Here is a 22,954-nt window from a genome sequence, read left to right as displayed (position 1 = left end):
AGCTTGATAAAAGTGGAAAGACACCATATCTTCTTCCCTAAAGTCCGTAAGTCTACAATATTCACAACATCCTCAACATATTCTGGTTCTGCTTGAAATGAATTTAAAAATGGCTCAACGTTAACACTGAAGCTCGAAAATCCTGTAACGATTTGGTAGGTAGAAGATATGCAGAATTGTCAACACTGGCAAAACGCTAGCCATTTCTTGATTCTGTTCAAGTGGAACTGGAATGGAATGTGTGAAGAAAGATTTGGAGTGCTTGGAATTTTTGGGAAATTTTACAATTTGAAATCATTTATGTTCAACACTTTCTCGATGGTCATTCACTGCTTTCTAAGGAAATGCATATTGAGCTGCCGAAAATAAAATTTCCTAATAATCATAACAATACCTTAAACTGAAGGTAATACGATTAATTTCAAACCCCAAAACACCTTCATCCCGTTAGTTATTTGTTAAAAGTTACTCTCAACCTAAGAGTACTGTACGTAAGCTTACGGAATCGCAGTCACATTGTCAACCATCGCGGCACGCTTCCAACGGTCATCACATATTCGGACAAGTTCGCAGAGTGAAACGGAACGAAACGTTCCTTACCGGACTGGCGTTCCAAACCGAGTTCCGGTTACCAACCTTCAGCCCTTCCCACCATCAACAATAGGTCGCTTCTTCGCAAGACTTTCCCTTTCGCTGCCAAACTATGCACCACCCGCACAAAGTTGATTTGTTTCTCACATTTCTGGCGGCCTCCATGTACCTCTAACATTATAGAGTAAGTTATTGTTGAAGGAGGGAATAGTAACTAGCTTCACCAACTACGCAGATACGCACTGCGAAGTGTCACTGCTTTCCCGAGCGAACGCACCGTATCATCTCAGCATCATTTGGACGCAAACGATCCCGCCCGATAGCGCTTTACAGTAACCTACTTTACTCATCCCCGTTTCGGGTCTAAGCCCCCAAAAAGACAAACATGTCGCCAAAGCCGCAATCAATCGAACCAGATCAGATCATCCGCTCCCAAAATGATTATGAGCTGCGCGTTTACGAGCTACACATTCCCTGTTTGAGAGCCGATTAGTTCCAGCGTTGCTCAACGCCCCATATCCCCAATCAGGGGATTTTGTGACGCTATCTATCGCTTCAATTTGTGACAATTTCACCTGATGTGCTAAAAAAGAAATTCGGAACTTCCCAGCACGGGATGGGGACATTTCCCTTTTGCTTTTGCGTCTCTCTCTCTCTCTCTCTCTTTCTCTCTCTCTCTCTCTCTCTTTCTCTCTCTCCACTGCCTTTGCCATCAATTAACGGGAAGATCGCCCAAAGTTGACGGCAGACGGGCGTAGAAACAGTTAAGTCAACAAAGCTGTCAATCATTTCCGTCACCCGTCAACCGTACGTACGAATGCACGATTCACGGTGGTGGGCAACCGTTTGTGGTACACCGGGACCCACTCCGAAGCAGCCACTTTCCTCAGCTCTGCGTCATCTTAAGCACCCCAAACGACGGGCACGAAAGATAATTGCACAGTCAAAAGGTGGTGGAATTATGTTCCAATTCGTATGGATATTCAAAGAATGCTTGCGATGATAGAATTCCTTAGCTAAGTCAGCCATTCGGGCTGACGTTGTCCCATTACGAACCACAAATGTCACGACATGTTTCTCAATCATCAAAAGCATTCATATTTGGGGTTTTCTTTCAAAGGGGGATGGTTGTTTTTTTTTTTATCTCGAATGCATGCGGGTGTTCTTTTCAATAAGTCGTTTTTTATTTTTATTGCTGCTATTTGCCTGACAAAAGTCTTTTGCGGTTTACCTATGAAAGATTGCTTGTTGGGTGTGTGTGTGTGTGTGTGGTATGGGACCTGCTAAACAGGAGCTGAACAAAAACTTCGGTCTGTTCCCTATTGTACCTGATTCACTTTGCGATTTACCCGTTAGCCATGGATTGTGACGCCATGCCCTCTGAGTGGGTGACCCACCTCACATACAGTGGTCCTATAGTTTCTTCCTATATTACTAGCAGTTAATGGTTAACTTGTTTGCCCGTTTGCTCTATTGCTATTACTGCTGCGGTGTGATTGTAGGATGAGTGGTTACTGAGTGTTCGCTTGGATTCGCTTTGCTGTGGTTTTGCTTTTGCTTTTGTTTAATAATTTAATTACATAAATAAAAATAAATTAACTACCCAAATCGGTTTCGAGCGTGGCGGGGGACTTGTGCGCCATTGCGCACACATCCCTCGACGTTCTTATTCGGTTCAATTTCTCTTCGCCTTTTACTGACCTGATCTCGTTTCACCCGCGCACACACCCGCGGTATCGGTAATAATAAATTACTAAACACTACAAAAAAAAATATTATTACGTTAGAAGACAAATGGAGCCGCACCGATCGCGGTACGATTCGCGTGCGGTCCGAAATGGCGCAGTTGTTGTGTTTGTGTTGTTTGCTATGAGTATGTGTGAGCGTCGGTTGTTGTTGTTTTTGTTTTGTTTCCTCTTCATGTGCGTGTGTGAGTTATGTAGAAGCGCTGAAGAATGAGGCTGCGATACCGTCGAGGCTGTTGTTTCCGAACCACCCCGAAACGGGCCGAGCTGATGAAGAGGGTGCGGTGAAGATGGCGCTAGTGCTAGTGAAAATATCCCGTACAGCTGAATCCGCCGAAGGATCCAGCGAAGAAGAGAAAGCTAAACAAACTACACCCACCCTACCCAAAACATCCATGTATCCACACACCCATCCCCATTGCACACACAATTCACCTTCGATCGGCGTTTGGTCGGTGTATTTACATAAACGGACATCCGGACCATGGAGGTTCCGGGTCCGGAGCGGTTTTGCGTGGGTCCGCTCTCAATTTCGTGCCGAAGTGCCAAGTGTGAAATGCGCTGCGCTGCCGGGGACGTGGGGGGGTTTGGGGAAATGGAGGCAGAGGAATGGTGGGTCCTTGCCGCCTAGTGGAAATAATGAAGATGCGCGCATCCGCCTGTTTGCTCCGCTTTCGTCGGTTACGAACCGCTGCAGACGAGTGCTGATTAGCGCATGGACTATACCGGAGAGTTTTGCCGTCCGGCCACCTGAAGGCAGCGTTAGAGCGCGCGCGAGAGAGAGAGACATACGCAGAAGACTAGATAGTGTGTACAGGGCGAGGAAGAAGAGTTCGAAGGGAACCAACGAAGAAAAGAGGACAGAAATCGATTTCAGAACCGCACACGGGCACGGTTCTACGGCTATTTTGCAAGTTCGTCCCGACCGGATCTTAGGTTGGATCCGGGAAGCGATCTTGTTCTACGCGGGGACCTTACTGCGACGGCGCCTGTGCACTGTAGGCGAGTTCCTGGGCGGTATCGTAGCTGCGAGCGTACGGGTACTGGGCGGAGGCGGCTCCAGTGTTGGACCAGCCACCGGCACTAGCTCCCGACGACCATCCGCCAGCTCCGGCCGACGCACCACCTCCGACCACGCCACCGGACGAACCACCAGCGACCTTGGAGAGCAGATTCAGCGGAGAACCACCACCGCCGCCGAGGAACTTCTGGGCGGCCAGTACGGCAGCCATCACGAACGCCACCTTCGAGACGAGCAGAGCCTTCACGGCGAGCAGTGCGACGGCACCGAGGAACAGTGGCAGCAGGGCGAACAGCTTGCCACCGAGAGCGAGAACCAGCGGGCCGAGCACCTTCTTCAGCTTCTTGCCTGCGGAGTAGAACCGGTGCACGACGACATTTGTTTTAAACCCCCCGTAAAGTTTTGTTTTGACGTGTGGTCGTTATTCACGGCCCAACACACGATCGAGTTAGCGAGGACGGTGGGGGAGTTTATTGGGTTTTACGGGGTGTAAGGGATGTAGCGTTTGGGTGTACGGAAGCAAACAAAAGGAATGGCGTTCGGTTAGTATGGGACACGGTTGGACACGGTACGCACCTTTCTTCAGCAGTCTACCTTCCTCCAGCGAGCGGGCGATCGTCTCGGTCGTCTCCTCCGGCAGCTTGAACTGGATCGAGCGGGCACTGAACAGACGCTTAGCGGAGTCAATCGCCAGGTCAAATAGGGCGTCCGTCTTCTGTTCCGAATCAGTTGGCAGCGTGTTGACGATCTCATTCTCCGAGATGGCCTTTCCGGTACGCTCAGCCGGTACCGCTGGGTCTCTGCGTAAAGAGTTAGAATAAATTGGTCCATTAGCGTGTATCCTTTTAGACAAAACTTGGTAAATCTCCCTATTTGTTAACGTTGATCGGTTAAGCAATTTCTGTCTAAGAGGTCACTTAAACTGCAAAATGTCTATTTAAAAAAATACATGGAATTCTTTTCCACTTAATGGTTGCAAGATTGTGTAACAAGATGATTTAATAATGATTTCCAAACAAAATTTAATCCGCTCAAAACAATAACGTTACTCAATCGAAATAAGTTTTTTTTAACTATTTCTTAAAGAGAGCTGAAGTTTTTTTTAATATCTTAAGACGCGTGCGTTAAGAAGACTCTCAGACGCAAGATAAATATTCATTATTTTTATAAAGAGATGCTCAAGAGCAGGAAGGTAACTATCTCATGCTTTTTGGAAGTTGATTGTACTCCTATTTTAGTTACTAAGATGCTTCAATTCTAACCAAATAACTAGTGTATGAAGCCACCATTTTTACACTTTGGACAAAGTAAACTCCACAAATGGAACATATTCTGCTAATGTTGTAACTTGGGCATTCTTCGTCTAGCTCATTAGTTCACTCGATTTATATGAACACAGCCGAACTTGTCCATTAGCTTCGTTAGCTTAAAGCACACTTGCACCATGCAATACAAACACTCGAATCTCTAGGTTGGGGTCTCTAAGCGTTTTGGCGTAGGAAAATGTAATCACCTTGCGAAAGTGACACCAGGTGCCAGCTCGATGTTGGCGGCACGGGCCGCCCTGTTCAGTGCGGTAATACCCTTGACGGCAAAGCAGGTGCCCATGTCGTCGCTCTCCAGACAGGAACCGAAGTACTTGGCCATCATGCCGAACGCTCCGGTCTGCTCGGTAGCGGGTGCCGGAGCAGCCATGCTCACGGCCAGAAGGGCAGCGATTGCGATAAACACTTTCATTCTAGTAGCTTGCCACTGGTTTGCTTGTTTGCACCGGAATTGCTTCAAACCACAACTGTTCTGCTCTGATTTCGATTTGCTCACTATCACACAAACACACACACTCACACACGTGGGATGCTGCGGTCGTTCGGGGTTCTGTCGTTCGAAATGTCACTGCGATCACTTCGCTTGGTAAAACACCAGCTCGTCTGCCGTTCAACGATCGTTAATGGATTGTGCCGGTATCCGAATGCTGTAACCCCTTTTTATAGCAACCGACAAGACGGAAAAATCTCCGGAACGGCACGCCGCGAGAGAACGTGCACACGTACAGCGAAAGGCTCTCCGTCCAGGCTCTCCCAGATTGCTTCTTCAAACAAACGAGATGATGATAAATTGTAATACCCAGATATTATGTTAAATAATTTTTACATCCGAATCGGTGGATGCTTTCCGCGAGCGAACGCCCCGGGTGGAAAGAGAGCGACAGATGGGTACGGGAGTACTCACGCACGGGCACCGCGGCTGGCCGCGAATCGACGATCCGTGTGATCGTGCCTGGCAGAGATACCCGAGAGACCGCGTACGATCGGAGTGGTGAATCTGTATACAGCACGCACACACACGGGGGGGAAAAAAGCGCTAAAGCTCACGGCAACTGGGGGATGATGCTCAACAAAAGCCAGCGGCCGGTGCACCCGTCGGGGGAGGTCTAAAGAAAGAGCGATAACAAGTGGAACAAACGGAGAAAGTACGAGTGATAGAGAGAGTGAACCTACAATGAGATACTACCATACTTGGAGATCAGGTGCGGGACAAACGGCTGTAGTCGATCGCGAGTAGACGATCGCGTGAAAGAGAGGCGCGTATGTGAGAGCGATGGATGCCATGGTAAAACAATCCGTACCGTAGATATTGGCACTCGGGCGTTGTCATCATTATCTACTGATCTTTACAGTATTATATTACGTTTTAATAATGCAATTATAAGCTTATGAAGATCATGGGTAATGGTATTCGGAGGAATATCGTAATGTAATTTACCGAAAAACGCTATAAATAATATATAACAAAGAGTAATACATTACACAAAACAAATTAAACACTTAACCAGCATCCAGTTCCTAAAATATTCGCAAATACGTTAACAACAAATAAACATCAATATTCAATTTAAAGTGCAGGGAATGATCCGACATTCGAACCTGATGCCCGCAAGCTAGGAAAACAAGATGTTGAACAACGAAAATGTATTTAAAAAAGCAATAAGGCTCTAAATGTCGAGAGAACATCGACAACGTATCCAAATACTTGCGGAACGGTGGTGTGTGGCGGATGCCCGCTCCGTCCGGCCGAAAGCAAAACAAGAAACGTGACAATTCCGTCACTTTCTTTCTCCTTGACACAAACTTCCCCAACGCAAGCACACTTACACACACACACAAACAGACAATCACAGTTCGACATCTCGAGTCATCATAATCGCCTCGGGAGATTGCGGTGGGCAAGTGTTGCAATTTGGGCATACCTTTCCCAACCATCCCGGTGACCTAATCTACCACTTTCCCTTGAGCCGAACACCGGGCAAGTGTGAGATCCGGCCCCGCCTGCCCGTTCGCGGCGTGTACCGTTTCCTTTTTCTGGCGATATCCTTTACAGCCCGGCCGCGGTAAAATCCCGCCCAAGTGCGTTGCGGACCAAGCGCATTTCTCTGATTCATTCGCGCAGTGGAAATAAATGACGCAATATTCCCGCCACTGGTGCACGGCCCGAGGCCCCCGGGTCGAAGGGAACGAGCAGAGGACCGCTTTAGCCGTACCAAAATTTATCGATACCGCAGGACGAAAAAGAAGGAACGGCTCCTTCGGTATTGCTGGGAGCGCTTGGTTTTTTTTTTTGAGGACACGTACTGTTTTCACTTTTTCTCGTCCGTTAATTCATTGCAATGCGAATGTACTTATTCCGGACCGCGTGTGCGCGTGTATGTGTGCGCATCCGCTCAAATGAAGTGTGACAAAGAAAAATATTTACACGAACCATCTTTGCCAAAAGGGATGGATGGCCGCCTGCTAAAACGATTGTGGTGCGTCCGAAACTGAAAAACTTCAATTAACCTGCGGGCATTTCGACGGAGTAAGTGGCTAGAGACAAAGGCGAACAGCGGTCGCCATCGGCCGACCGGGATGACAGGCAGGTTGGGAAGGTACTACGAGGTACTACGGCAATACGGAAAACAAAAGCACGGTCACACTCGCAACCCATTGGGAAAGCCATCGAAATACCTCACAAGACAGATGGCTCAGATGCAATCATTCCTGTAGCCGAATGTTGTTACATTTGGTTTTCAAATTTTTTGGTGTATACACTCATTTCCTCCCGCACGGTTTGTGCCATTTCCCCACGTTGTCAAATAGAAACACCGAGCAAAAAAAAAACTATCCCACGCTGCTAACCGTACAGCCTCCGGTACGCCTCATTTCGGTATTGTAATGCTGGGTGAGAAAAACAGGCGACGAACCCGGAATATCCACCGCAGCACCGCAAGGGTTCGTCACTTGCTGCCGACCCATCCAGGAGAAAGCTTTGCTGCCCTTGCAGCCAACGCCCCATCACGCGGATGGCCTTTTCTTTTTTGTTTGACAAATTCAAACGCACCGTTTGCCGGAACACGCTGTGACGCTTGGTAATGCGCAAAACGAGACACACAAACCAAAAAGCAATAGAATCGAGACGCGATCGATACACACAAGCGCCCGGGCAGTGTGTGGCCGCGTGTTGTGATGATGCGTTTGGATGGAATGTGTACGACCGGCGGTGGAATTCGCGAACGCGTATTTGGGTCGCACGGGAAATAAGGTATCTGTTTGCATGTGCTTATCGTTTTCTCCGCGCACTCAGACGGTTTTGTCATCCGGGAGAATTACTGTCGGTTTGGTAAACGAATTAAGGAAATTGTACTTTTGATCAACATCATTTCTTTGATTACTTTAGTGGTTCGGAGCTAGCAAGGACATTGTGGGTTGTGACTATGGCATGGTTTAATTTATAGTTGCATAAGTTTTTTTTTTAATGTGCCTAACTAAATATGAATCTCTATGCTAAAGATTCATGAATCCTCAAAGATTCATGTATCTTTAAGATTCATATTCAAGATGATAAGATTCATGAATCATCAAGAATCATAAATCCTCGAAATTTATTAATCTTCGAGCTTGAATGATGATTTTGAATGATGGTTGATTGATTGATGAATGATGAATATCGAAGATTCAATAAGCTTATGAGAGTCAACTTCTGATATTAATGACTCTTCGCTAAAGGTTCATATAAATGACTCTTCTTACAAGATTTATTAAGCACAAAACTAGATTAATTCGTACATTTAATGGTAAGGACATTTGTATGATTATAGTTGGTTCTACTATTTGTTTTTTTATTTAACAATTAAATATGTTTCTAATCATGAAAAGCTTTTATCTTGCCATTTTTATTAAACTATGTATGTATTCTTACACATATAAACCTTAACAAACGATGTGTTGAGGCAAAATGTTGCAAAAACAGCAATTGGGGCGGCTTAACAAATTGCACACGTCAAAACGTGATTAAAATAAAGTTATAACAATGTCGTTACCTTTCAACTGCTTAATTTAATCATCCCTCGCGATCCAGTACCAACGCCAACCTATTCATCGTTTATCCAATTTAGCAACACTCTTTCCTCCTTTTCCCCCCAAAAGCAATTCCCAATAATCACAGTTTAATCTACCATCATACCAAATCTTCATAACTCCCCGAAGGCAGATGAGTCAAGCCGGAGATGAGAGAAAGTGCTGCCCATCAAGTGCCGCTGTTGTTCGGCGTCACTGTTTATTTATTTGACTTCGTTCGAACGGCCCGTCGGTTCCGGCCGTCGCAAAGACGCTTTCATTCATGAGCAGCCGGCACGGCACACGGTTTTGGGGTAGCGATTTTGCCTCGCGTCCGCTGCGGCGGTGCGCTTTTTTAAACGAAAACTGTTACGGTTATTGAAAAGCGATTGGCTGCTATGTTAAATGCAGATTTGGTGGGTAAAATGTTCCATTGAAAGTCGGATGAGCAACGAATACGTTGAGAGAGCGATTTAAAAAAAAAACACATTCGGGTTCGAACATTGCCCTCGGCCCATCGATTTCACTGGCTTTTCTGTTCTAAATGTTATCTGCCCGCCGCCGCGGGCAAAGCCAGCTTGGAACGAATGCGGACAAACAGTCGCTCCTACCGATCGGCTACTTTATCACCAGAAAAACGAGTAAAAGGCGGATCGATTTGCTTGCGCTGACCGCCATAGCATCGAGCGGAACAAAACGATCGTCTTCATTGGGGGTGCCGTGTAACGCGTACGCTCCCATTACCTAACAGTTGCTAATGGACTCGAAACGAAGCGGAATACAAAAAAAGGTCTTTCGCAACTATATCATATGCGGCATCCGGGCGGTGGGGACGGAACGCCTGTACGCCGTTCGACACACACGATCACATTTTCCGCCGATCTTCGTGAACGAAAAGAGAGCGAAAGACCGGAACTAGAGCGAGCGACGTGAGAAAACTGCCCAATCGGACCTGGAAACCCCTGTGTCCGTCCGTGCTCCCGTTCCGGGGAGCTGCCTTTGCTGCACACTGACGCGGGTGGGGGTAGAGGTAGGGGGTGGAACCAGCAGGGTAGAAATGATGTGTGAGTGTTCGGGGGGTAAGTATTGCTATCAGCGGCTACCATCTAATCACAGCCCGGCTACCGGCCAGACCGGGCAAAATTGTTGAATTAACACTTTGCGGGTACAATTAGAAAGTGTGGCGTTCGTGCCTCAAGACTCCACACATCCCGGATTTCGTGCGCTATGCTGAGCCGAATGAGTTCGCCCGTCGATGTATTTGCGTTTATTGCTTAATCTTGATTGCGGATCGCTCAATCGCTGCCAACCGGCACGCGGTAATTCGTCTTGAACCATCCGGAAGTTCAATAGGTCCGAGCCACGGCCGCAGACCACCGCACCGGGTGTGGGCTTCTTTGCACAAAACCCTTACCTAAATCGGTGCTAAGTGCTTCTGCCACAGGCGAGAAGTTTTCACTCTCGATTTTCACCAACGGTATAACCATTCGGCGAAATCTCGTGCGCTTCGTTCTCCTGTTTGTTGCACGCCTAGGGGTCGCACTCAACGTTTCACTATCAGAACAATCCGATCGGTTAAGGGTCATTGTACCCAGCCAAGTAAAAGAAAACCGGCATCCCTTTCTTCCTCATTCTGGCGCACATCCTGCCTGGTCGTGGTGGAAAAACACATCGCGAGCACGACGGGGCTAAATTAAGAGTTAGAGGAAAGCGTGGAAAATTGCCGCCATGTACACGATCCTGTGCCGATAAGCCTCGTGAACTTCTTCACCCGCCAATTACCAATCCGAAAATGGGCATGTAGATGTGTGAGGTTTTGTCTTATTCATCCACTTCGAATCCCCGTCTCTGATCTGTTCAAGGTCCGTGTGTGTGTTTTCGGCGAACTAATCATAACTTTCTCATCCCGCCACAACACCGCTGTGTCAGAATGATCTTACTGGGGATCAAAAAATCGAACATGATCTGGACAGCTCAAGACCCCTTTCCAGCCAATGGGCGGCATCTTGGGTCGCACCCTCCGGTTTCAAAACTCTATCGTAAATTCCCGATTTCTATCGGGCATTCGTCTACCATCTTCTCTTTCTAATCCTGATTGTGGACGATATTGAGGTCAATGGCATCTGCCGCGCTGTGATGCGCTTGACCATCGCCATTGACCCTCGCCCAGGGGTAGGTGGAGTGTAGGCATGGGTGGTTGAGCGAGCGAGGGTTCAATGTTTATTTTCATTTCCAATCAAATCACGGCGAGATCTCCGGTCAACAGGCGACATAAACGAGGAGGCTTTCTAAGGAACACGTTAGAAGCGTCCCCAGCGATTGTTTCCCCAACATTGCTTGCTTATTCCCTCCCCACACACACACACACAAACACGGTTCGTGTTTCGTGAGCGTCCCGATTGCGAGTTGAATAGATTGTAATGATTCAGTATCCGATTTTCTCCCACCAACCGTTGCCTGCCGAACGGTAAGAAACATTTGCTGCTGGTCCATCTTCGCCACCAAACAGAGCATAAATTGATTCAATTAACGGTGCCCCACCTAGCTGCCCGGCAACGGGGCAACATAAATTGGCCCCCCGCTCGATCCCGTACGCCGATCGAGTGCGGCGATTGCTCGATGGTGCAGCAAAGCTGAAGCACCGGAATGGCGACACTTGTGCCAAGTGCCGTATAATGGGCATGTAACTCAAACTTCATTGTGGGGACCTGGGGTGCGCCTCCCCCGAACCGCATTGTCTCCGGCAATCGGTTGAGCTTGGCGGGCTCGAAAATCGGTACGCTCACTTTCGTTTCGAGGCCTGCACGCCCAACCGACCGGGATGTGTGTGTGGAAAGTGAGATAAACATATTGAATATTAGTACACTCTCGCTTCGATATTAATGAAGAGGTAAATATCTGAAACGGTCGGACAGATCGATCGATGCGATCCGATGCTGCAAACGCTAACTAGCTGGCCAACTAACCCTTGCGAGACGTGGTGAAATATGACAGTGGAAACGTTCGTTCAGTTTTGTGTACGGTAATCGAAAGTGTTTTCTCTCTATATATATTTTTTCCTCGTTCATAAACTCAGTATCAGCTGAAGGATAGTAGGGAAGCACGGTTTGAACTTAGAACTTTTAGGCAAATAAAAATAAGTTTGAAAAATGTTTAGTTTTGGTGGAAAGCTACTTCAATTAGTAAATTAAAAATGCTTTTTCTTTTTATCAAAAAGGACACATATTCAAAAGCAGATAAGAAATACTATTACAACACAAAACTGGATGTTTTACAGGCTTGTTTTAGGATAGGAGTATCCATTGGCGGATGATTTAAAAAAAAGAAAAATCTGTAAAGTTTAAAATATTATAACAAACGGTAAAGTGATATCAAATTCTACCAGATATTTCTGAGTTCTTAATATTTAAAAATGATAAAATAACCTGATAATAAATGATAAATAACTTTACTGATGTGAATATGCTGTGTTTATATGTGTGAATATGTGCCTTTCCTTAAGTCATACTTGCAATTTGCTTGTATAATTCATTTCCCTGATTTTATCAGAATTGCATAACTTTATTGTACTTCAATTTATTTTGATTCATGTTAGAACGTCCGAGTATTTTATTTCCACATCATAAATAAAACAACATTAATTGGATTCATAAAAAAAAATATATACATATATGTGTCTTGCGCTACAATATTCTCTTTTAATTACTACTTTAAAGCGAGTACTAACCACTTCCATCACAAGCTATTGAAACGCTTATAAAATAACGCACCTTTAATAACTTCATTGTACAATTTATCACAGTTACATGCAACTGAGCATCGCAACCAAACGGGAACGGCCATGGCAAAATAACCGCACCGCTGATGAATGTGCGCTCCGTAAGCACAATGTAAATATTTTCCTTATCAAACCGACATTTAGGATACATACAATTATTGCCATTTCGTCTTCCCTTCCATTTCCATAACGTGTGCGCTTTCGTGTTGGAATAAATTTACCAATCGGACAGGCGCACTGAAAGCATTAAATAAACATAAATCAGATAGCTGATGCGTTGCTGATGCTCTCTGCATCGATAGTACAGCAATCTGTGGCGAAATCTATGCCAGATTTTTCCCCACCCCAAATTGGTGACCTGGGAGCAAACCTTTTCCCTAATTTATTTGACACTTTGGTGCGTCTAATGATAACGTTTGGCCATATTTATGAGCGCTTTCTTTGTGTGTATTTCACGAACAACAACAACAAAAAATGGTTTCTCTCAATACCGATTGTAAAACGCATCCGTCATATTGTCGGAGCATGAAAGGAAGGCAAAAATGTCGATATTTAGCATAATTGATGAAACAAGTTGAAAGCAAAGGAAATGTTTTCTCAGCCTACCCTGCACCGCATCCGGCATCATCCGGCTCTTCCGGATCGCCGGTTGCCAATTGAATCTCCACCGCCGATGGTAAGGTCGACTGATTAACGACTGCAATTTACCGGCACCTCCGAACCTGTCAGGCCCAACCCATTGGGCCATTCATCGGAAACAGTGAAAAAGATGCGGAACGGGGGGACAAAAGAAAAACGTAACGATCGCGCAAAGGGCTCCGGACGGCACACAAACCCAGGACGACGGGCAATATAACGGCAGCGAAAGCAACCAGCAACCCTCCATCATCAATCCATCGGTCACACAAAACAGCCGGCCGGCAATTGGCCCGGGGAATGCACATGCACATTGCACCATGCCTGTGCTTACCCGGCGAACGCGAACTTTTCTGTCACCTTTCGCGGGTCTGGCAACGATCCCACACGGCACCGCGCGTCAAACAAGTCACCCCAAAATTCTTTCCACCATGCCACGCCAAACAAAAGACTTCGCCAATGGGGACCGAAGCGACGAACCTGCCAGGGCCGGTAACAATCGAGTTTAATTTCACCGCACGTCCAGGGCCCGCGTGTGGTTGGTGGCATTGCACGCGAACATAAATCAAATTTCTCTCCCATCCTGACCCGACCCGAGATGCAACGGGTGATGTGCGGTACAGTCGGGACGATGCATCCCCCGGGGTCAGCGCGCGGTTACGATACTCGCAAAAGGGCACACACACACAGGCGCGCTCGCGCGGTTGGGGATGTTCCAATGTTCTCTGAGTGACCCTTTTCGAACGCCGTGTTGACAAAGCCTCCTCGCGAAGCAAAGGAGCAGTTAATGAAAACCCAAACCTGACGTTTGAGAAAGTAACGTGGTAACAGCTAATCGGGACCTTTGCGGAGGTTGATGGCGAGTGGTAACGTGGGAGCTGGGAAGGGAGGGGAGTAAAATTAAAACACCTCACCAGTGGAATTTCAAAAATGTCTCGCTGCACGACGACCCAAGCATAATTCGTGGACGGTGGATAGCACGCGTGTCGGTTACAATTATTCAAATATTTTGGAAGAACGTCGCATGGTCTACTTATTCACGCGCCATACGCATCGGTGTTTTCCAACCAATGGCGGCCCAATGTGGTTGGGAACTTTCGATCGCACTGTGTTCGGCAGTTGAATGTGTGGTGTCCGTTTTGGAGGTGTAAACTAAGTATCAACTAATGCAAACGAATTTACTGAAGGAATTGATTAAAAATAAAATTTCTTCGACAAACTAAGAATTTTAAAATTGCTTTTTGAGAAAAACCTATTTTGAATAAAATCCCCTTTCTGGTTTTATTTTGCTTCAGGAAGTCGTACGACCATGGACTGACACTCCAGCAAAACTTGGTCAAATTTAAATAATGCAAATATCCAGCCATCTTTCACCTCTGATCATTGCCACACCTTTCATCAATGTGTTATTAAATCGCAATAAAGTGACTTCTATTCCGCTAACAACACGAACCGTCGACTCCCTTGGCGTTTATTCGTTTGTGTGCCAAAAACCATAAAGCACCTCTATGATCGACGATGGTACGCGACGAATGTTCAATACACTCTCCAAACATCTACGTACCCTTTTTGGCTAATACTTGACCACCGAAAAAATAAGCACCGTAGCTCTTCTTTCGATTGCCTTTTTGCCATCGCCGATCTCGAGTAGCGTTCACGCGGAACGCGACAAGATGATAATTGTATGCGCGTACCACCGCGCTTTGCCGCGCAAAACCACCGGATGGCCTATTTTTTCCGGGGTTTGGGCAGAATCTTTTAAAAATGACTTGACTAAACGCAAAATCATGGAAAGCCCTTCGAGAGCAGGCGCCTAGACAGCAGCACCGCCGGGACTAAGATGGTAAAGCATGTTTCGTATCGAAAAGTGTCCTCCCCAAAAAATTGTCGTTCCCGGAGTTTTCTGTTCCCCTTTTTTTTTTTAGTTTTGCTTTGCCTTGTAGTTATTGTTTTCCTCCATGCTGTTTCGTGCATCTTTCCACCGCTCGCCGTTCCTCCGTGCGTACGGGTGCGTAAAGATTGCGGACGGGACACGATACGGTGCTGTCGATGCTGATGATGCCCGATCCCATTCCTGGTTGGGAACCGCCCCGGTTGCTTCAGCCATAAACTTTCTCCTCCAGCAAACAATCGACATTCCTGACGACGCAGTTTCGTTGCTTCATGTGCGTGTGTGTGTGTATGTGTTTTTTTCCCATCCCAAGTTTCGAAGATTCATCACCTTACAACAACCACCCTTGGAAGAAGCTTTGTCCATCAAGAATAGAATCATTGAACGAGCGAGGCATACCGTCGGTTTAACGCCGCCTCGCGCGAGTTCGTTTCAAATCTTTCGCCCAAGTCTCCCAACGCCACCGTATGGCGTCATTCCGGCATTACAAAATCGATCAATCGAGTTAGGTAATCTGTGGCGTCCGTAGCTGCTGCTGCCGTTGCATGTTGAAGTCCGCGATCGCGAGCACTTCCTGTACGACCATGGTCACCGTCGCGATGGTCTACCGTGTGCAAGAAGCAGCAAAAACAAGCCTAAAAATACCCGTTTTCCCAGCGAGGTTTACTGGTCCGGTGCAGAGCGAGCGACACAGGAAAAAAAAACCATCAGTGGAAGGAATTTATCGTAACGAACCGAGCATTTAGTGAAAGTGCACTGACACATCGTTTGTGGTCTGCGCGATTCCTCCTTGATCCTGTTCGTGATCTACGATAGCAGAAAAAATGGTACCAGTCTCGTCACCAGCCAACTTCACGTTCAGGGTCAGTTTGTGTGGTCGTATCCGGGCTACTGGGTCCCGCCTCGGTCCACTCGTTCCTTTCCCTATTTCGTCCCGTTTGCGTTAGGGGAAAGGATCATCGCTTTCTATGATGTGCGTTTGGCCCACTTTGCCCGCGATACCGTGTGGGTTGGTGGTTTATTCCACCTCAGTTTGCTTCCGTTTCAAGCGCATTGTTTCAGGTGGCCGCCCGTACGTGTGGCATACAGGTGTGAGTGGGAATTTACGGGCGTTCGATTATGGATTCGCGTTGATTCAAGTTTCAAAAATGTGTCTTTCGTTGACACAAATTCCAACCCACTCAAACAAAAAGAAGTAACGATTTGGAAGTCTTCCTGCGCTAGTAGGATGTCATCCCCCAACCTTACCGGCCATTCGAGTGATGGAGACGAAACGCTTCATTAGAATTTCACTTTCACCAGGCCGATGAGTAAGACCCGGTACCTTAATCATTTGCAACCATACCTCCAAAACCCGACTACTCATTCCAACGAAGCTAAACTGTCTGGCATACAATCGGACCGGATTGTATTGCTGAATAAGGCTGACACGGCCTACAGTGGAGAGGTGAGAAAATGTTTCACCACCCGCGCTATTCACATTTTTTTTTTTTTCGAAACTCATTGTATCTCCTGGCTGTACACCGTTACGAACCATTTATCATTCGGACGCTTTGTGTGTCTCCAACATAACATCGAAAACTCGTGCGTAATTACCATTTTCCAAATAATTTCCTTCTCTCTAAATAGCAGTAAAAATGTGATACAGCATAATGAATGGCCAAGCGCATAGCATAAATCACAGAAACAGGTGCTAATTGTTGCTACTGCATTTGCCTGAAAACATACCCAACAAACGCATTTTTATTACAGGAGTTTTCTATTTTAAAATGTAAATTTGAAACCAACCCCAGTTAAACTAGGAGTTTTTAAGGTATTTCTAGAATTTATTACACTTTAGGAATATTTTGCATTTTTAAATTAAAAAAATTAAAGTATCAAAACTCCAGTTAAAAAAAAAAACTACCGAAAAAGTCCATCCATGATGACAAATTGTAAACAGAAATAGATAAGAAACTTGGAACACTCGCTTGTACAGTTTGAAACCCTCCTAAAAAGTTCAATATGATACAATATGATGCAATTTCACTAATTCTTCTCCAAAATGCTACTAAATTGCTACAAACTACTATGCTGCTAAATTGCTAAAAATGCTACTAAATTGCTACAAACTAACCATAAGAAATGGAAGCAGGAAACAACTTGAGCATGAGTTCCAATTGAGGCCCACAACCCTAAGCCGCATGCATCGAAAGCTTGTTTATATAACCGAAAGTCCCTAATGAAATGTTCAATAAATTGCAGAAATCAACGACAGCAATTTTAATACTTGATTTACTATCAGAAAGGGCAACACCCATCCCAAGCCGGGTCTACCCAATAAAAAAGAAAACGCCTGCTCCACCAGCGTTAACAGCGTCTCCATTGTTTGTACAGATGCAATTAGAAACGGTTTTAACATCTCCAAAACCACCGAAGGCGGCGTCCGGATCCGCCTCGGCGTGAAAGTGTCACCCGGCCGGGCACTGCTGCGCCCATCACCTTCAGTCGATGAGCAAATATGACATTTTCACGTCCAGCCCGGACGGGCGAACGCACGCACGCACGTGTACCAACGTGTCGTGGCTGGCCATTGTGAAAAAGTGAAATTGGTTTTGTTTGACCAATTGTTGAGTAATCGAAAACGCAAAACAGTACTCACTCACTTTCCCTCTTTCCCAGCAGCCTCGGGAAGGCGGAGCCCTTCGCCGGCTCCACGCCACCCTCCCCTCCCCATCGGTCTTACAGATGCGAACCGCATCCGGGGCACGTCATAAATATGCAGCGTGCAGTCGGCGCTTGATGGAGATGGGTTTTTCTTTTCGTCGTCATTTTTCCAAGAATCCAACGGGCGCATGTGCCGACGTGGACCGACGTGGTTGCGCACTTTCCTGTACTTCCGCGCGCCGGTACGCGAAGGGTGTGTCATGTGCATCGAGACCGCACGTTGCTCTGGAAGGGGCACGGTATACCAGCCATCCCAAGACAGCTCGGGTGGGATGGGAATGGGGATGGTCGAGATCGTGTGGTTGAATGCTGCGTGAAGGATGTGATGGGTCTTACATAACGTACCAATCGAAAGTGAGAGCAACACTGTTCTTTTGCTTTCAGGTACTTGTCGGCGTATTTATTTCACAAGCTCACGCAGGGAAGCCGCCCGATGTAATGGGGAAGAAGCGAGATAAATTGCATCCATTTAACTTTAACGAGTATTTGAAGTACTTTTTATAGGTATGAATACTTTCAAACGTTTAGCGAAAGTAAGAGTGTAGATTGATACAAGACAATGTCCCAATAAATTTCAAAATCAGCCTCAAATGGGAAGGGACATCAATATTTTCAAATTGACCGTTAATTATCGATTTCAAATTAGTTTGGAAATCGTTTCTTGGTGCATTTTCTTTCATAAGAAAAGGTTCCATTTATAATGCAATGCTACAGCAAACACAAACACTACCAACGGTTTGTTGCTCCCGAGCGGAAGCAACTGTAAGCAAATTTATTTGTTTGACACCTTCGTGGCTATTAACTTTAACCGCCAAAAATCTATGTTTCGCTTCCGTCCAGAATTCGTTTCTATTCAATTGCACAAGCCCATTCCCTTGTCCGGTTCTGCGAACTTCCGACCTGCACCTTACTGCAAAGCGTGCTACTAGCTTACAATATAATAAATAATCATAAATTACGGTGGGTTACTATGGTTACGATTGCAGCTCCTATCAAGGGCACTGTAACGTGGTTGGTGAAGCATTTGTAATGTTTCTTTTTTCTAAGCTTTCTTTACGCAAATAAATCATCTGTATAGCTCGCAAGGTTTTCCGTGATCGAGTAGAAAACTTGAAGTCTTTTGTGGATTCTTTTGACGATATTGAAATTCAAATGGAATATATCAAGCTGATATTGGAATCTTGTCCTTCTTCAGGAACTTTTAGCACCTGAAATCGATTCTACTTAAAGCTTGAATGTCCCATTGCAAGCTTTGGAAATGTGTGTCCATAAAATTGAAAGGATTCCAGTTCTACCCCGGCATATTATGGTTCAACTGGAACCGAATTCAGAAATTGCTTTTACTTTGCCATCATAACGCGAAAACCTTGCATTCAAATTTTGTTATTTTCATCCAACATATGTGTTCTCCCTGTGTTGGTAGGTGTGTATCTTCGAACTCTTTGAAAGGAAGATTACCAGACAACAATGACATTTTCTATAGTGAGCTTAGTAGCTTCAAATACTAGACTTTGACATGTTGTGCTTTGTTTTGTAGTATTAGTAGCGCCACGTTTCTTGTTTCGTTCACAACTTGCTTCTCTTTTTATCTTCAACTTTTGCTCAAAAAACGTTTTTTCTCGATGTGCTTCACGGTTTAGTACGTCTGTTTTCTTTTCAAAAATTTTGAAGCAAAGTCACATAAATGCTGCATCATTTTCAGCTTCATCGATTCGACTCCAACGTGGCGTAATCTGCATCTCGACATCAACCTGCCGGCATTTTGTTTGCTTCTCATCGTTCGTCCACTTATGCTTCCTCTCGCTTTGCGGGTTTCGTCGCTTGCATTAGAACTTTCGCTTTCTCCTACCGATTAGCTGGTGCAGCCGTGGCGGGTTATTGGCCTGCGCTATCTGCCGGTAACCGTCATATACTTCACCATACCGACTCCTATTAAGCGGACCGTAGCTACTGCTCGTTTGCTGCTGCTGCTGCTGCTGCTGCTCCGACGCTGCTGAACCGTACTCCGTTCCACCCCAACCGCCGTAAGAACCAGCGTCGCTACCACCACCGCCAGTACCGCCTGCCACTACACCGCTAGCTGGTGAAGACGGTCTCGTCTGCTCGTACCGCTCACCACGGTTCCATCCGCTCCAACCGTCCCAACCGTTGTCCTGCCGATCAAACTGCAGCTCGTCTGCATCGTCAAAGAACTGTTCCACGTTCTGCACCGAGTTGAGGCCCGAATCACCGAAAGCGGCCACCGACGGGGTGGCATCGAAGTGGAAATGGTTTGTTTCGTACCCGAGCGGGATGTACTTGCCACCAAAGTCAGTCATCTGCTGGTGCGTGTGCAGGATCTGGTGCGGCGTGGTCCCGACGTACGGATCGAACAGTGACAGACTAGAAGCCGTGGCCTTGGTCGTGCTCGGCGCCGACGTACCGATGGGTGGCAACTTCATCTTGCCCGATGGTATCTGGTGCTGCTGGTGCTTCTTGTGGAAACCAGCCTCTTTGCGGATCGGAATGTGGACCACCTCCAGCTTGCTGCTTTCGCTCTTGTCATTGCTATGTGGCTGCTGCAGCAACAGCTTCAGCGCAATCAGCGACGACACGAGCAGTGATTTTTTACTCAGCAGCAACGACAGGGCCGTCGCCAGCACAAGCTTCTTCAGCACGAAGTGCAACAGTATGGCTTTCAGGGCGAGTATTCCCACTCCGATCGGAACCGCTTTCTTCATGTGCTTTTTCCAGCCCTTGCGCTTGTGTTTGCGGTGCTTCTTGCCCTTCTTGCCCTTTTTGCCCTTTTTGCCCTTCTTGTGGCCCCCTTCCTCGATGCTGATCGAGTACGAACCGTCGTCGTGTCCGCCGCCACCGCCAGCAACAACAATGTTGTTGTTACTGCCACCTCCACCTCCACCCTTCTTACGACCTGTGGGCAAGCGAGAATGAAAGCAAAACGTCAACAACAACCACAACAACAAAAAAATCGGGAGCGCAGCAATTCAATCGATTTTTAAAATGCAAACGAAAGACATCAACGATAGATCAGCCAACGAACCGAACAACGAGCCAACGGTATTGGCCATGTGTTAAACATATTTTTTCATGCAATCACTTAACGTGTACGTGTGTGTGTGTGGGTGTGTGTCTATCGAAAGAAACATATAGCATAATTGTGCCTATTTTTGGCGTCAAGATTTCCACTTCACTTCCTATCTCAACGCCTACTTATTCCTACTAGCGCCAAAGACCCAACGGCTGAACGGTGAGCAAGATTCGCTCTTATGCTTCGGTGCATCTAACCGAGTTTTGTGATCGTTCCTCGGTACACCTTGCATGTATGTTTAGCAAGCTGATCCTACGGTCGTGTGCATTTTTTTTTTAGTTCATTCCTACGATACCACACTGCCATGCCATTTCCAAGCAATCACGCGTGGCCAATGCTCGATGCGTGCTACTGCTTGCATGTGTGGATGTTTTCTGTGTGTTCAGAAAGCGTCAAGTATGGGAAGCTGAGCTGCTGGTGGAAATGTTACGAGCGAGGATTATTGCAATTATGTTCGGGTTTAGTATGTGTAAGATTTATCGCTTTGTAGAGCAATTCTGCGATCGTTTCATACTGTGTAAATAGTGATCTATAGTACCTCAACCGGAACGAACATGTAATTCAAGGGTTAGTTTTTTATTTTTTTTTTAAATTTCATTCCTCTAAAATGATTAACAAAAGTGTTAATGGCGTACTCCACAAACGTGAGATTGTTATAGACAGTCTCACTAAAAAGAAGTTTTAAGTACGGCAAATGATGTTCTAACAGCAAATTAAATGAAAAATCAATTATTTCCCAATAAAAAAATATAAGTATGCTTTTAGGTTCTTCAAGCGATGCATCCGTATCAATCACCTTCAAGGCACAACACCTTCATATTTTGCTCTTTCAAAAAACTGACATCTTCAGGACATTTCACTCCCTTTTTTTGTAAGATGCATTGCGATCTAAACTCATCGTATCTAATTGATCACATTTATGTTCACTATCTAAGAAACAAGGTTGTGACACAGCTAGCTATATGATCCTTTCGATATTTTCAAACAAACCACCGCAATCACCTTCAGCAATGGCCGTTACATCCTGACCCGGTTCTGATTCCAGCGAAGATTCTTCCCCTTCCGACGATTGCTCTTCGCTGCTGTCCCTGGCCTCGGGTACATTCACATCACTGCGGCTAATCAGCCCATGCTGTATGGCAAGCTGGCGTAGCGAACGTAGATTCTTGCGTATATCATCACCCCGCAGGTTCGTTATCCTTCTCAGCACGTCCAGGTATGTCACACTACCAACTTCACTCTTGACGTTAGCGGTGTCACTCGAACCACGCACTAGCACAACCACGCCCAACAGTAGCACCGCCAGCAACGGAAATCGCCCCATCGTAGCACACAGTTTTGGACTCCCCGATCGGCACCAAAGAACTATTTGGTATGAAGCTTTTCGGTATTTTTTGTTTGTTTTTTTGTTGCCTCTCTTGATCAAATACCACTGGTGGTGGCTGGTGGAATCTGGTCCGCACTGGTTAGCAATCGGAGGTGAACTAAAATCGCAAAACTGCAACTATCAATAAAACCTATCGTTTTGCGAAAAAAGGCAACACACACTTTTTGCGCTTCTCTTCGGGCGCAGATTGCATCCCTCACGCATTTTCTCAGACCAAATGTTGGCCGGCTGTGATGCACTCAACCGTCCAGCCCGCCCTGCACGCTATGCCTGGATAGGGCGGTAGCAGTTACGCAACTGAGCAATCGTTAATTGGAAACCCATTTTTCTGCGCTGATAAGACGAGCGGAGAAATGCGCACAACATCGGCGGACCAGCGTAGCGTGCTATCATCGCACCCGCGCCGCTTTTGTGCAAATGAAGAGAAATGAAGAACATGCCACGAATGATCACCCATCACAACGGAAGACATTGTTTCGCGTAATTGGCGAGTAGTGTTCTGGGCAGTGTTGGCCATACTTCCGTTATTTCGAGGCTGTGTTTTAACAGACGGGAGAAAACGAATCCAGGATGCATTGTGAACGACGGTCCGATTGAGAAAGTGTGTTGCTGCTCTCGGTGCATCCGCCGCTATCGGTACGCACTTGCTCATGTTCCAATGATGAGTAACATAACAGTATATTTTAAATGACTGATGTTGTTTTAAAAAACACACTCTAAAGTTTAGAAGAAAATATAAAAT

At 46.2% G+C, this 22,954-nt stretch overlaps 2 protein-coding genes across 2 annotated transcripts; both read right to left on the bottom strand.

Annotated features, from left to right (window-relative positions):
- Positions 1–3,310: 3,310 nt before the first annotated feature.
- Positions 3,311–5,094, bottom strand: LOC128708224 (uncharacterized). The gene is made up of 3 exons (XM_053803184.1): positions 4,871–5,094; positions 3,934–4,157; positions 3,311–3,705 (listed from the first exon to the last, which is right to left on the bottom strand). The coding sequence occupies exons 1-3, from the start codon at positions 5,092–5,094 to the stop codon at positions 3,311–3,313; spliced, it is 843 nt and encodes a 280-aa protein (XP_053659159.1).
- Positions 5,095–19,563: 14,469 nt separating this feature from the next.
- On the bottom strand, positions 19,564–22,149 carry LOC128709212 (uncharacterized). The gene is made up of 2 exons (XM_053804196.1): positions 21,828–22,149; positions 19,564–20,648 (listed from the first exon to the last, which is right to left on the bottom strand). The coding sequence occupies exons 1-2, from the start codon at positions 22,147–22,149 to the stop codon at positions 19,564–19,566; spliced, it is 1,407 nt and encodes a 468-aa protein (XP_053660171.1).
- Positions 22,150–22,954: the final 805 nt, after the last annotated feature.

Source organism: Anopheles marshallii, chromosome 2 (assembly GCF_943734725.1).
Source record: "Anopheles marshallii chromosome 2, idAnoMarsDA_429_01, whole genome shotgun sequence".
Lineage (NCBI taxonomy): Eukaryota > Metazoa > Arthropoda > Insecta > Diptera > Culicidae > Anopheles > Anopheles marshallii.
The sequence above is the reverse complement of the archived record's forward strand: the minus strand, read 5'-3'. Positions and strand labels throughout refer to the sequence as shown.